The following is a 15,962-nucleotide window of genomic DNA, read 5'->3' on the forward strand; positions in this document are numbered from 1 at the left end:
AAAAGCAGGAAACTATACGGTGCACTTACCATGGGGGCGGGGCTTTGTTATGGGGGAGGGGCTTATGGAGGGGCGTGGCTTGATTTTGTACTTTTTTATGATAAAGTTATGTAAAATAACTGCTCAGTGCTGCAAAACAGACAACTCTGCTAATGCTAACTTAATTCTATATAAACTATTAGGGGTGTGACGAGACAGGTATCTCACGAGACGAGACGAGACAAGATGGCGAAATACATGACTAGAAAAAATATTCTGCAGGTGTATTTGAAATGTTTTAACTAATCATCTTGTAATGAATGTCATTTCAGTTCTACTTTCTGAGTATGAATTATCATATGCGGTAAAACACAACAATACTCAAGTACCGTAAAAGGTTTTGTCACTAACTCAACTGACTGACTTCTCTTCTGTATGATTTCAGTCTCTTCAGACCTTACTGTACATGATTTATGGGCTTCTACAACCTTTGACCTCCTAACTGAACTCCTTTCCACAAACTGATCATAGAAATAAAAACAGTAGAAATAAAAATGGTAACTTTACAATAAGATCTCATTTATTAACATTAATGTATTAACCAACATCAACTAACAATGAGCAATATCTTTGCTGCAGTATTTATTAATCTTTGTTTATGTTAGTTAATAAAAATAGTCATTCATTGTTAGTTCATGATAGTTCACAGTGCATTAACTAATGTTAACAAATGAAACCTTACTGTTTGTGCTTAATAAGATTAAGAGAAAACTGTTATTCATTTTTATGGTAACACTTTACAATAAATGCAACCATAATCGCACTCTCTCAATATTCAAAGTGCAAATAAGACCAAATTTTTCTTTGATACAGAGCTAAGAGATGGTTACAACTACACTGCCCAGCCTAAAACAGCTTTCATATTGAGAGATATCTGCATTCATCAGGGAGCCGCTTTCAAATGCGGGGTATTGAGATCGCGTTTACTTTCACTTTCGTGAACGCGCGTACTCTGTGAATATGGAGCGGCGGCGACCGTTATACAACTGAATTAAATGTTTTTTATATAAACACAAAGCAAAACGACAGTGGAGGCGTAATGTAAACGCAGCGGTGGCATATTCTTTCCTAATCATCCTAACTCTCTGTCATGGCAACATCATGAGACGACTTTTCACCTCGACGAGAAATCTCGTCACATTTTAGTCTCGCTCGTCACACCCCTATAAACTATATAACAGCATAGGCCTATTAGTTACTAGCCTAAACTGGACGGAGACACGGAGCGCCCTGTAACTCACTGACCTGCCTGCGTTCACAGTTCACACGGTGCAGATGGGAGGGAGAACGGCTGACTACACAGTTTATGGGAATAAATTGTGTATTTCCCTCACAATTGTCACAAAAACTCACTGTACACTGTCTGTCTGGTCTCTCTGCGCGTTGCTTTGCGAGATCATGCGGCGCGATTTTTTTTTTCCTCACTGTGTGCGCATTCATAACGGTGCTCGTACACTTTGAACTTCAATCGTGACAAATGATTGGACTACTTGCGGAGTGACATGACGACATGAATCAGAGGCACAAAAAACGTTGACAGCGGTGAGCGGTCATTATGTTTACCAATACTCGACCCATCGCAAACGCCGCAACCCTTTTTTGCATGATTTACGAGAGCATCATTTTCAGGTCGGAAAAGCCGGATTTCCGGATTTATCCGGAAGAATCACACCCCTGTATAACTTTCCCCTAACCTCTTTACTCTGATATCATTACCCTGCTGTACGTCAGTAATCATCTGGCACACCCGTGACCCAGTATAGTATAAGCGGCATGGAAAATGGATCTGTATGGACACCTATAATCAGTATTATAAAAACAATATCTTGTTTTTATCTATTGTTTATTAATAAAAATTATCTGAACACATCAACCTTGATATATAAGATGAATAAACAAATCAATAAACGATTATTTGACTTAAAGTAGGATATCAGTAGGCTACATTCATTTTTTTACCACTGAAGTGTACAGTTTGTACAGAGGGACATTCTTTTTTTGGTTCATAAACAAAAACTTCTCGATAAACATCATGTTCTCTTTGGTTAAGCCCTGGAAATGTTTTTTACACAGTTGAACGCACAGCCTTGGAAAGTATACTTAATTTGACTCGTACGCATACACAGGCGTTCTACACATGCACAGTTTTGAGCAATCTCTTGCCATGAGTTACAACCCGTGTAAAATCTTTGTATTCTTTAATGCTAGAGTTGTACAGATGAGAATACTTTCTAACCTCTTCACACAATCTCTTGTCTACGTAGGCCTCCATTGTTGCTGTAGCTTGCATGTGTTTAGATCTGTTCTGTTTATGCAGTTTTTCTTTAACTACCTTGTGAATCGACGCCCCCAGGGCACGGTTGCCAGCTTGTGAATAATTACTGCCAAAAAAATTGAATGCGCATGTGCGACCTGTGCGAACAAGTAAATTCACGTCACACGCACTGTACGCTGACCCTCGTGTACTCGTAAAAAGTGAACTATACTTTGGACTTTAGGCAGGTCAAATCCTTCCAAATTCATATTTACTCTCATAGCTATATTAACTTTAACTATATTAATTTTAAGTAATCATTCAATATAGAGGATAAACGAATGAGTCAGTCAACCAGTAAATCTAAATGATAGTTATTTTTTAAATTCTGCAAGCGCGTGGCTTTCTGTGGAAGACATCAGAGGCTTGCAGTAAATGAAGAAACAAACCCGTAAATTTATAATGTCTCTTATTACTCTATGCTTAACCCTTGCTTAATATTATAACTTAAAATGCATTTTGATTTATCCAATTTCTATATTTTAGTAAATGTAAACATATCTTTTGGAAACATAAAAATAAATAAGATTTAGGGAACGTTCTGTATAAGTTATTTTTAGGTCATTTAAAAAATGACCACCCTGCAACATTCTGGGAACGTTTTTTTCTGGTTGCAAAAGAATAACCTAAAAATAATCATTACTAACCAAAACTAAAGTTAGGGGAACATTTTGTGTTTGCTGGGAAGTAACAACTATGATGAACATAGTTTTCTGGGTCTGAATAAAAAATAAATAAAAAATAAACGTTCATTTTGTTAAACCCAATGTGACTACATACAAAAATACCAGCACTGATGAAACACAGACGTGATGGCAGAAAATGCACCACATTAAAACACTATCAGACAGGAATATGAGCACATTGCCACAGAGTGCAAAATGCATTCGGTCCACACAGCATCCTTACAGCAGATTACACCAGAAAAACTCGTCGACCACCTGGGGCTCGGAGCATGCTGGGTCTCGTTCATGCTAATATCATTAGTGTATGAGTCAGATCGCACCGGGCGCATGTTTCTATGGTAACTGGACAGCACTATCCCCCATGTTCACCTTTACACGGTGAGAGATAGTTTAAAGTGCTAAAGTGAGGCAACAAAAAGCCTTAAAGGGTTAGTTCACCCAAAAATGATGAGTTGCCGTTCTGACGTAGAATCTGGAAGCGCTGAACGTAAACAGCATATGAGAATGGCACAAAAGAGAAGATATTGTTGAATAAAGCCGTTATTTTTGCGCACAAAAAGTATTCTCGTTGCTTCATAAAATTAAGGTTGAACCACTGTAGTCACATGGACTATTTTAACAATGTCTTTACTACCTTTCTAGACCTTGAAAGTGGTAATTAAATTGCTGTCTATGGATGAGTCATATACCTCTCGGATTTCATCAAAATATCTTCATTTGTGTTCCGAAGATGAACGAAGGTCTTACGGGTGTGGAACGACAAGAGGGTGAGTAATTAATGACAGAATTTTATTTTTGGGTGAACTAACCCTTTAAAATGTTTAAATTGCTATACTTGATTGTTTATACCACATCTGTCTGCAAATAAGAAAATCAATAAAGTACAAATCATAATTTTTTTTTTTAAATTGCGGCAGCTGTGTTGCTTCACTGTTTATATACAACAGTTTGAAAGCTATAGCTATACTTAAAATCTTAAAAATATTACATTTGATAGGTAAGTATTAATAAAATGAGACCAAACATCCTTTTAAAGCAAATATCAGCATATTTTGATATAGAATATTAGAATATATCAGCTTATTCTGTAAGCTATTCACCAAAATGAGTATATCTCTCAGTATCACTCTGGTTAGTGAAGTACTTACTGTGGCATGGGAGATGGTGAGGATGCCATTTTTCACTGAGCACTTCCTTCTCTGCCACACCTTACGGATCCTGTGAAAGACAATCATTACACCTGCCCTTAGAATGTCTTGATAATTGGAACAAAAGAATAAAAAGTTTGAATTATTTCATTTAAGAAGAATAAAAATTCCGTTTTGTCACATTCTTTCAAAGTCAGAAGGTAGTTAATGGCACTTTCCATTAAAAAAGGTACTAAATAAGGATTGAAATCAGTGCAGCCCTGTTCACAATGTGCAATTTTGTTGTTTTAAAAATTGAACAAAATTCATAAAAATAAAAAAAAAGGGTTGAAAATGTAGCCTGAATTAAGCTGTTACTCAATAGGAGTGATGCATGTTTTGGTTTATAGTTATTGATAAACTTATATTTCCCATAAACTACAGAAAATATATTATTTGATATATTTTTCATACAACAAATTTGTATGTGTTTCAAACAGGAACCAGATTATTTAAAGCTGCAGTCCGCGATTTTTGGCCCTCTAGCGGTTAATAAACAGAACTGCACGCGTCTTGCAGAGGAACATTCAAGCCGGAGCTACTTTTCTCCATGTATGTCTATGGCGAGTCACGCAGTTACTGTGATACTCTGCGGCGGGTCCTACCAGTCCAGTCTGAAATAGTCCGAATATAAACACTTATTATAAGTGTACCATAATGATTCAGGGTAAGACAAAAACACGGTTTGGAAAATGGATTCATGTTGTACATTCTCATTATATAATTTTTGTAAATTTTGAACACAAAAAAAAAAGTTGCGGACAGCAGCTTTAAAAAATGTATAAACTACAGTACCACTAAAAATTTGAGGTTAGTCGGACTTAAAGTTTTTGAAAGAAGTCTCTTAAGCTTATCAAGGCTCATTTACAAAAAAAAATAAAAAATAAAATAAATAATAATAATACAAAAACAGTAATATTGTGAAATATTATTATAATTTAAAACTACCGTTATCTATTTTTATGCATTTTAAAGTATAATTTATTTCCGTGATGGCAAAACTGAATTTTCAGCATCATTACTCCAGTCTTCAGTGTCACATGATCCTTCAGAAATCATTCTAATATGCTGATTTGGTTATCAAGAAACATTATCATCAGGGCTTGACATTAACACCTGACAACCCGCCAAATGCAGGGAGATTTCAGCTATGGCGAGTAAGACATCCGCTCCCACTAGCCACTTTGGCAGGTTGAATATAATTTCAGCCTACAGCCAAATGAAAGGTAGCCAAGCTCGTCGTATCACAAAATTATAATTCATTCACAATTCTTTATCAATTAACTTGCTGTTAGTGAAGGCAGGATCGCGCTGAATGACACACAACAGAAGCGCTCTCTCTCTCTCTGTCGCGCGCGCGATCAGTTCTCCTTGCGCCTGAATAGTCAAATACACGCAACCACAGATGTCAAAATGGCCATCGTGTGGAGTATCTTGTGTGAATACAGTCGGTTATGGCTTAAGTGGATGTAAACAGGTGGGTAAAAAACTGAATATGTGTCAGAATATTACGTCCATGCATTCAGCAACCCCCAAATAAATAGGTGTTCAATCTGCATTTGAAAGTTTGAAAGGGTTTTAAATCTTGTAAATCAAGTAAAATGACTCAAAATCAAGTAATTTAAGCATGCCAAAGTCAACTTTAATCATATAAAATGTAATTTCCTAATAGCAAAATTGTGGCCAGTGAAAATGCTGAGTGGAAAACCACTAGCCACAGTGTTGAAAGCCATTTATTTTGTAACATTATAAATGTCTGTCACTTTTGATTAATTTACTGTGTCTTTGCCGAATATATTTCTGAAAAAAAAAAAGAAAAAGAAAAAAAAGTCCAAACGTTTGGTATTATATATGTTAGATAAACTGCTGTTTATACTGTGTGTATTTGAGTGACTTGACACTAGAGCTGGAGGAAGCAGTGATCAAAAAGCAATGTGGTGTTGAATCAATTAATTACAGTGTAGCCAACTACATTAGACACAATTAAGACACAATTAAGTCACACTACTCATCTGAGTACATTTCACATCAGTGTGTGAGCTCACCCATCACTCTTCTTGAAGAGATAGCCCTTCTTCTCACAGCCAAACTCCTTATTGCCCTGCAGCTGGTGCATACTGTAACCGCTCTGCTTGCTCTGAGAATCCTGCACATCACAACAAAAACAGTCAATATCTATTGAATAAACAGTACCGAGCAAATTAACCATGCAAATAAAACCTTATCATAAAGCGGAAAAACAGTCTGAGACTACACTTCATTAAACCTGAAAAGAAACAAAAAGTTTTAGGAACATTTTGATGTAAAATGAAGGAAGAATATTTAGTATTTTATTCTAGCACCCAATGTAACCACAATATGATAACAAAATGAGTAATTCTATTGTATTAAATTAGAAAAAAAAAAGCATTTTCAGTAGTGCTCTTAGACATTTCCACACACAGTGAATAAATAATAAAATCAGATAAGTAAAAAAGCAGTCTGGCAACATTAAATGTTACTTTTATGAACTTACTCTCCTAGACTTCAGTTGGAAGGCAGCGAAAGAGAAAGAGGAGGAAAGGAGTCAGAAATGCAGATGTCAGATTATTATTATTGCAGTGTGCGCTGAATAAAAATCAGAGCAAACCTAGAGTTACAATATTCACAGCAGTGTCTGAGGATAATACAACGCTGGGCATTGTTATTCAACCGAGACCAGAAACGTCCAGTTCAAATGGACATCAACTCCAAACAAAACACATAAAAGATCAAACGCTGGGCTCTACAAAAGAGCTTGTGTTGTCACTGTCTGACCCTCACGTCCATGTTTCCTCTCTCTCATGAGAACATGTACGCTCGCGCACAAACACTGAAAACCTACTTCACAGTCTCTCAGAGGCGGTAAATGTCAGGTCAAACGGGACATGAAAAGCATATTCACTCATCTAGACTCATTCATATCTTTAAAGGTGGACTCAGTATTATTTCAAATACACTGTTTGGAAGTTAGTCGGGCCGAGTCCAACAACAAACGTCTAACCAATCAGCATTAGGGGGCGTATGACAGTCGAAGAGAGAGAATGAGCAAGAGGGAGATTTGAAAGTAAGGGGAAAAAAAAAAAAACTACAGAACGAGAGGCGGGACAATACAAAAGAAATCAAAAGAATATCACTGCAATGAAGGTTTATGACTGGGCAAGCGCTTTTTATATTAGAAAAGCTGGAGAGAGCTAAGTGGGAAGGCCTGAAAACAGACACAGAGGCTGCTTTGATTCCTGCTGTGCTTCCTTGTCGTTCATTCATCATCTGTGCTTTATTTTTCGTGAAGCATTTTGTTGCACGTCAGCTGTGATAAACAGACATCCACTCGCACTGCATGTCTAATAGTGGCCAGATAGTGAGAGTTTCTCAGTTAAACTACTGCACACTGATGACCACTAGAGAATGCAGTGTTTAGCATCATTGGTAGTAGGGCTGCACGATTTGGAGAAAAAAATCGAATTGCGATTTTTCTGGTTAAAATTGCGATTTGCGATTTAAAATGTGATTTTTATAAAACATATGATTTTTTATTTAATTTTTTATAAACGATACCAGGCTTGTTTTGCTTGTTTGTAAGGCTGCACAATTTGGCCCAAAATTGTGTGCTAATATATTATTTTGACTAATAATTTATTATTATTATTATCATTATTGCTAAATAAAAATATTAAACCAAATATGAAATATTACTGTTGTAATAACTTTCATTAATTAAGTATTTAGCAATAGTATTTAATTATAAATAACTATAATAATTAGAAAATAATATTTAAAACTTGTATGACAAAATGTGGGGTAACCTGTTAACATGCAACAATCTGTCTCAATAATTTCTTTATTTTTGTCAGGAGGTATGCAAAATCAAAAATGGAGTCCATGTATTTAATATGAACTACATGCCTCTTATGCATCCACTGTGGAAAAAAAAAAAACCTGTACACTTATGTACGCTGGAGAAAAACATACCGTATATATGTTTCCCTCAAAGTTCTTTAGAGAGAGTAATTATTTTTCCTATTTTTACCCTGAATAGGATTGAGTAAGCTTTACTTGGCGCTAAACATGTCTGTTTCATACTGGACGCTGGAGGGCGCCCTTGAGCAGATACTCCAAATACTCCAAATATACGCAATATAACAAACGCTGTTCCAGGAAATCCCCAATGGGCATCATGCTATCGCTGTGACTGAATAAAAAGAAGGTAGAAATGCTTTGATCGATTTAAACATGAATAAAATAAACAGACGACTACAACAATACATGGTTTATATGTTGTTTTCTTCAAGCCTTCTCGGGTATTTCCGTAATAATAAAGTATATTTAATCCAATGCTAATCAAAATGTTATTTCAAACACTCAACTGACGTTATGAAGTGAGTTTGGAGTAAAAGCACATTAAATGTTGTCTTTTGTTAGAAAAGAAGTTCATAAAGGCTTCTCATGTTTGTAAAGTTTGCATATTTGACACGTGTTGCTTTTTCTAACGCAGTGCTCTCAGATGGAGCGTCATTTACTACTGATCACAGAGCAGCTCTTCACTAACACGCTGTGTACATATTTATATAATTAAAAATCGCAGCCTTTGCGATGTCATAATCGCACTAAGCCAAATCGCGATTTCGATTCAATTACAATTAATCGTGCAGCCCTAATTGGTAGTGTATTCACCTTGCATGCCAGCAGCGATCAGTAGGGCTGTGTATTGCCAAGAATCTGGCGATATGATACGTATCACGATACAGGGGTTACGATATATTGCAATACTGTAAGAAAGGCGATATATTGCGACATTTCTTGATTTTTTTTTAGAAAAAATGGTCATAAAGAACACTTCACCATATGCATAAAACCTTACAAACAACTTTATTTTATTTAATCATTACAGTATCATTTGCATTTATATCACTAATCACTATTTTGTGCAATCTAAGGGAAAATAGTAAAGTACTGCAGGATTCTTTATGTGTATAGGTTTTAAAGGTTCACAGTATAGCAGTTTTTAATTTCTAAACTATTTAACAACTAGTGCATAGTCCATTTCATGACTGAATGTCTGTTTTTTATTTAATACTGTAAAGCTGCTTGCTTTAGTTTAAAGCAGTAATGTATAAAGTGCTTTCACTGAAGTGCTGAACAGAGCTGGTGCAAACATATTTATGCTGTCACCGCTGTCATTTTTTGTTTTGTGTTTATTTTGTTACTGAGGAAAACGTGCAGTACATAACGTTACTACATTCTATCTAAATGCCTCTCAGCAGCGCGGATCGCGTCGGGATGTTAAGTGAGCTCTCAGATTCAATTATAACATGGCATATTTTGCAAACAACTGACTCTTGTTGATCTCCTTAGTGGGTTCTTTATAGTTGAAGCCAAAATGAGTCCACACACTTCAGCTCTATATACCGCAGGAGGAGCGGAATAATTCTATCGTCTTGTGAGCTGGATTTGCTAATGCTAACGCTAGTAATGCACCTCGCGCTTCTCCGGCTCCGTGTCAGTTTACGTTCTGAGATAATGCTGACATCTAGCGATTGGGTTTTATACAGTCTGTGGTTTAAACCGAACACAAACCCACGAACCTGGGATGTAAATAAATAAATATCGATACAGAGTTTTTGAGAATCGATACAGTATCGCCAAACATAATACCGCAATATTCACGTGTATCGATATTTTCTTACACCCCTAGCGATCAGGCTGGGGTTCGAGACCGACTCGGAGATGGGTGGTTAGGATTGGAGTGTGAGTTTTGGAGGCGGATTAATGAAGAGATGGGTGGGTTTGTTTGGGTTGATTTCAAATATCAACAGTGTTCAACAACGATTTTGAGAAATCGCATACAGCACCTTTAATGCTGAATACGAATTGCATGATGTACTGTATATGGAAGGGATGGCACTATTCTGATAGATTACCATCTGTGATCAGTCAAACAAAGACAAAAGGGTTGGATTAAAGGTAGAGGATACATCCTCTGGTGATATACCTACCTCTTTCTGGTCTAGTTGTAAGGACGACTTGATGAGGTCTCTGAGAGCGGTAAGCTGTTTTTTCTCCTCATCCTGGGTCTGTTTTATCTGACAGTACAGATTTACTGTGTTACAATATGGGGCAAAATGAACAATATGAAACAAACAGACTGCTATTTCCTAATTTCAAGATGTCTTTAAAAGAGTAAACACTCTCTTGAGGAGGCACTGCTAGTGAACCTTTATTACTTTTTTAAAGGAACAGCAGATTTTTAGCTTTACTTTTTCCTGACTGAATATGAGATGATATTTCACTCTCATAGACTCACATATTAATAATGCTAATGTCTCATGATAACATATTTAATGTAAAAATGATGTTCTCACAAGAAGAGCTGCATAGTTATAGAACTAACAACACAAGAGAAAACTATAAAACAGACCTAAAGAAGTACAAATGTAAAGGTTTACTAACATTATAGAGATCAGCTGCTAATTTCTCGATATACTGCTTCAACTTGTCAGCAGTTTTCAAGCCATCCTGGAAAAAACTGAGAGAAAATATAAGAAACACAAATGAAAGGTTGTCATGCATTTGTTCAACATTATGTACACTACTGTTTAAAAGTTTGGGGTCAGTAAGATTTTTTATGTTTTCAAAATAAGTAATTTACCCTCACGTTAGAGCTGCACGATTCTGGATAAATTTAAACTAAACAAAATATCATGTAATATACTCTGACAAATATTAATTGTTGCAGACTATTTAAAATGTTTAATTAATCTGAATTAATAATTTAAAAAAAAAATCTGTTTGAATGAATGATTCAATGACTCACTCATAAATTAGGGCTGTCAAACGATTAATCACGATTAATCGCATACAAAATAAAAGTTTGAGTTTGCCTAATATATGTGGGTGTACTGTGTGTAATTATTATGTATATATAAATACAAACACATCCATGTATATATTTGAGAAATATTTACAAGTATATGTATTTATTTATATTTTTATATAATTTATATTATATATAAATAATTTTTTTGTACATAAATAACATATTTCTCTTAAATATATACATTAATTTGTGTGTATTTATATATACATATTATTTACACACATTACTCACACATATATTATGCAAACTCAAACTTTTATTTTTTATGTGATTAATCGCGAATAATCGTTTGACAGCCCTATCATAAATACTTCACTTGTTTCATTACTGGATGAATCAGTGTTTTTTGAACACATCTCTTGAATGAATGATTCAATAACAAATACATTTTTTAACAGTCAATTGTCACCATCGATACAATCATTATTTGAAGTTCCATGTTACTTTAAAAAGGTGATTTACTCTTTTATTATTATTTTATTATTTTGAAAATGTATTTACTCTATTTACTTCTATTCTTCTGTAGACATCAATGTTTATATCCAAACTATAAACTTTTATCCCAGTTCCTCTGTGATGAATACTTGAAATAATGAAATAATGATAATGATATTGTGTGGTTGAAAAGACTGTTTGTGGCAGCACAGATTTGAATGTTCCGGAGAGATTTTGTCAAAGGTTTAATAGACACAGGCGAATCATTATTGTCATTTAAGAATCGAGCTCTAGCTCACGGCTCACTAAGGTACTATTTATTTGATCAAAAATACAGAAAAACAGTAATATCTTGAAATATTATTACATTTTAAAATAAGTCTTTTCTATTTGAACACATTTTAAAATGTAATTTATCCCTGTGATTGAAAAGCTGAATTTTCACTCCAGGGTTCAGTGTCACATGATCCTCCAGGATTATGTTGATTTGGTGCTCAAGAAACATCTCGTAATAATATTAAGTATAATAATACTAATAATAATTAATAATAATAAAGTATTTTTGTGTAACCTGGCTGTGATGCCTTTGTTTCAGGATTCTTTGATGAATACAAAGTTCAAGATAACAGCATTTATTTGAAATAGAATTTTTTGTAACATTATACATGTCTTTATTGTCACTTTTGATCAACTGAATGCATTCCCAGCTGAATAAAATTATTAATTAATTAAAAAAAAAAAAGTGTACATTTAATAACTCAATTTCAAACTCTTTTAAGATAATACATATCCATTTTACACCCTAAATGCTGATATCTTTACTAATATATGAGACATTTCTCAGGAATTACAATAACAGACCTTACATCATTGAGAAAATAGGATTCTGGGACACTCACTTGCACTGTGCATGATAATACTTGATGAGATTCTGGAGGAGATCCACTCCCTTCTTGGTCTTAATCTCATTCACTTTGATCAGGTACTGTTGGGAACCACAGACAATAAAGTGCATAGAGACATTGTTGTGTTAATAGGAAATTACATCTGAGATGCTGCACCCTTCTAAACACACACACACGGACAAACTTGCTTTGAAGTGGTTAAAGTGTCTCAACTATAAGAATTGTGTTTAAATGCTCCACCCTAACACATCTGGTTTAAACGGAAATATGGTGGAGACCACTACAGCCTGCATCAATTGTTATTATATACTTTATAATATAGACTTATTGGCTTGTATTATAAGTTTCTTTGTAAATGGTTTTGATTATGAAATCAAAATAAAAGCAGTTTTATCTGATTGAAGTGAGCCTTGGAACCTATTTTATGATTAAAAATGGTTTGTACTATGTAATTCAATATTAAATTGTGGATATAATTATTTTTGTTCGCATCTCAAAGACGACCATATGTCGTGATCTCCAGCATCTTGGAAAATATGTGTACAATATTTATAAAAACAGCAAAATATCATGTAAAACGCTTGATCACACATAAAGCTGGTCTGATCTCTTGCTATGTCTATACTCAAGCATATTCAGCACCTGAATATACAAAGCCCACTGTTGCAAAGGCTTGACTCAGGAATATTAATCAGGTTATGTGAATGGATGGTTCAGTAATGTTACCTAGCAACGTCAGAACAGCCTAATTAATATTCATGAGCTAAGACACTGCCATGCCATGGTGTCTCAACCAGCAACTTCAAAACTTGCTGCTGGGTGAAAAATATGAACACATCTAAAAATCTCCTGGCCTTTCACAACACCTCAAGTTAGAGCAGACGTCATGGCAGAAGAGAACAAGGAGACAACCTAAAGTTGCTGAACAATCAAAACTACCGTCAAGTTTACTTTTCTCGGAAGAATGAGGAGGAAAGAGACAGAAAGTTTAAATCCTCACAAGCCCACACACCTCACACATCTGAAGCTGAAAGATCCTCCGCTCCTTCTCCATCTCTTCTGCGATCTCTGCGCCGGTGATCTCGGTGCGGATCATGCCGTGCTGCTTGGCATGTTCCCTCTTCTCCTTCTCAATCTTTGTGCTATGGCGAAAAAGACAAGAATCAAAAGATGACAGAGAAACAACAAGCTGAAGTTCAGCTAGTGACTCCTTCACTATAATGATGATATATTGTTGTGTTTGAACATTGCCACAAAACTGCTGTACATCACTACATTACATTAAACAACCTTTTGTATACAATGACCAAAGGATATAAACACACGGTAATGATACTTACAACTTTGTCTCATAGTCTTTCCAGGCCTTGTCGAAAGGCTTTTTAAGATCCTGTGTTGAGGGAAATAAAATAAATAGAGCCAGGAGCAATTAGGTTTACTGTGCAGAGTTATAGACCTTTTTTTTTTTTTTTACAGTTGTTAAACTGAACACATTATTATTATACAATATAAAGCACCACAAAGAAATCATCTAAATTTCAAGAGATTTGATCAGAACGCTACTATAAAACTCTTGACTGCTGATGTACAGTACTGACTGATATGGGCTGTGGTAATGTAATTGCTTTATTATCAGATTTTCCCACTCTCAGGAACCTATTCTCTAAGCTTAATGACATTATTCACTTTGCTACTACCCAAATGTTCATCTGTTCAAATAATAATTGATCATGAAACACACACGGATATTTTGATTGAGTGGTTTTGGAGTGTGCTACTTTATCTGAGGTGTATCAGTTTGCTGGATTCTTAGCAAGGGTATGAGCATGAATTTGTTCACAGCATGAATATATTCATACTGCTGAAGCAAAATCCAGAAGCCTACAGCTTTTTATGCTTCTGAAAACATTTAAGTCAGAGCACAAAAAGACGTGACAGGTTTCTCTCTCTGTGCTGTTCTGCACTTCATGCTTTCATGTAGCTTTTCATTCATGTTCCTATTTTTAAGAGTTCCCATCTATTATGTTGTTTCAGAGAAGAAAAAATATGGTCCCACTTTAGACTAGGGTCCAATTCTTAATATTAACTAACCATGAACTATGACTTTTGCCTCAATAAACCCCTGATTACTGCTTATTAATAGTTAGTAAGGTAGTTGTTAAGTTTAGATATTGGGTAAGATTAAAGGGCACCTACTTATGCAAAATCCACTTTTACATGGTGTTTGGTCATAAATGTGTGTTGGCAGTGTGTGAACACAGTCACCCTACAATGATAAAAATCCACCCACTGCTTTTTTTAATCCCGATTAAACCAAAGCAGTCTCATTAGACATGCCATTTTGATTTTCTGAGCAGTGTGACATCACACTGCTCAGGCCCCGCCCACGGTCGCTGACTGACAGTCCTGCATTACCATCGTTTCCGCCCTCAGTGAGTTGTACATCGTCCGCCATTTTCTCCATGCTCGAGCAGCTGTAGTGACAACAATATCTCATAAGCAATCTCAGTGTTCTGTTGTTAGATGTAAGAGTGAACACAGGAGTCCTCATTTTCTCCTAGCATCTGAGCCACTGAAGACGCACTGCATTAGTTTTATTCTTGAAGGTAATGCGCCCCAAAATATACCTAAATTTGTTTATGTCTGCGCAAATCAATTGTTTTGCTTTGTGAATGAGGGTCAATGCAGAGGGGCGATACAAAACACAGGTTTTGCCAACCTGGTCTCATGGGAGAGACGTACCCGTGGGCACGGTTTCACGAGACACAAAATTACGTACCGACGAGTACGTCTCGCTGCAGTTTCCGACAGAAACGAACGCTAGAGGCCGGTAAAACGTCGATAAGCGATTTTGCTCTTTTTCACGCACGGTTTCGATGACAGCCGGGAATGGATTATGGATTCATAAAGTCTCGTTTTCGCGTCTCCTCGCGCAATATCATGTCACGACTTCAAAACGCTTCTTACCAGAGTGCCCGATTTGTAAACAAACGTACTTTGGACTTTCCGGCTCTATGTGTTTCGCATTTTTTTGGCCGTAACCAAGCTTGCTCGGTAGCTCAGCCGATACGGAATTGGACTTACGACGAGGAGTCGACCCCCCCCCTCAAATCCACATTGCAATTGAACCACTGAATGACTGCTAATACTTCAATAAAACGTCTGACATATGTAAGACTGTATTTTTTTTCCTTTTATATATATCAGTTATCTTCCGATATTTATACATTTTTCAGCACTGTCCAATATTATAACATTTAGTATTTAATAATAACATCATCTAATGCTCACTTAATCTTTAAAAACACACTGTTAATAGGGGTGTAACGATACGCTCAGGTCACGATACGGTACGTATCTCGATACGGAGTTCACGATATGATACGTATCACGATATTTTGAACAAAATGAAACTGAAATTCAAACAAGATTTATTTAAAAAACATGAACAAATTTCAATAATTTTCCTTGTTGATCACATTTCAAGGTTTAATAAAAACC

At 35.6% G+C, this 15,962-nt stretch overlaps 1 protein-coding gene across 5 annotated transcripts in view; it reads right to left on the bottom strand.

Annotated features, from left to right (window-relative positions):
* The window catches only part of asap1a (ArfGAP with SH3 domain, ankyrin repeat and PH domain 1a), a 74,515-nt gene that overhangs the window by 19,375 nt on the left and 39,178 nt on the right, over window positions 1-15,962 (bottom strand). For 3 of the 5 annotated variants that reach the window (XM_048162640.1, XM_048162636.1, XM_048162638.1), the window contains 8 exons: window positions 13,802-13,851; window positions 13,474-13,603; window positions 12,456-12,541; window positions 10,695-10,770; window positions 10,241-10,327; window positions 6,742-6,750; window positions 6,272-6,372; window positions 4,188-4,257 (listed from right to left, as the gene is read on the bottom strand). In XM_048162640.1, the coding sequence (XP_048018597.1) occupies window positions 4,188-4,257; window positions 6,272-6,372; window positions 6,742-6,750; window positions 10,241-10,327; window positions 10,695-10,770; window positions 12,456-12,541; window positions 13,474-13,603; window positions 13,802-13,851 (609 nt within the window). The remainder of the gene's footprint in view (window positions 1-4,187; window positions 4,258-6,271; window positions 6,373-6,741; window positions 6,751-10,240; window positions 10,328-10,694; window positions 10,771-12,455; window positions 12,542-13,473; window positions 13,604-13,801; window positions 13,852-15,962) is intronic. The other 2 variants (XM_048162641.1, XM_048162637.1) reach the window with 1 other exon arrangement.

The sequence above is a fragment of the Megalobrama amblycephala genome, linkage group LG17 (genome assembly GCF_018812025.1).
Source record: "Megalobrama amblycephala isolate DHTTF-2021 linkage group LG17, ASM1881202v1, whole genome shotgun sequence".
Classification (NCBI taxonomy): Eukaryota; Metazoa; Chordata; class Actinopteri; order Cypriniformes; family Xenocyprididae; genus Megalobrama; species Megalobrama amblycephala.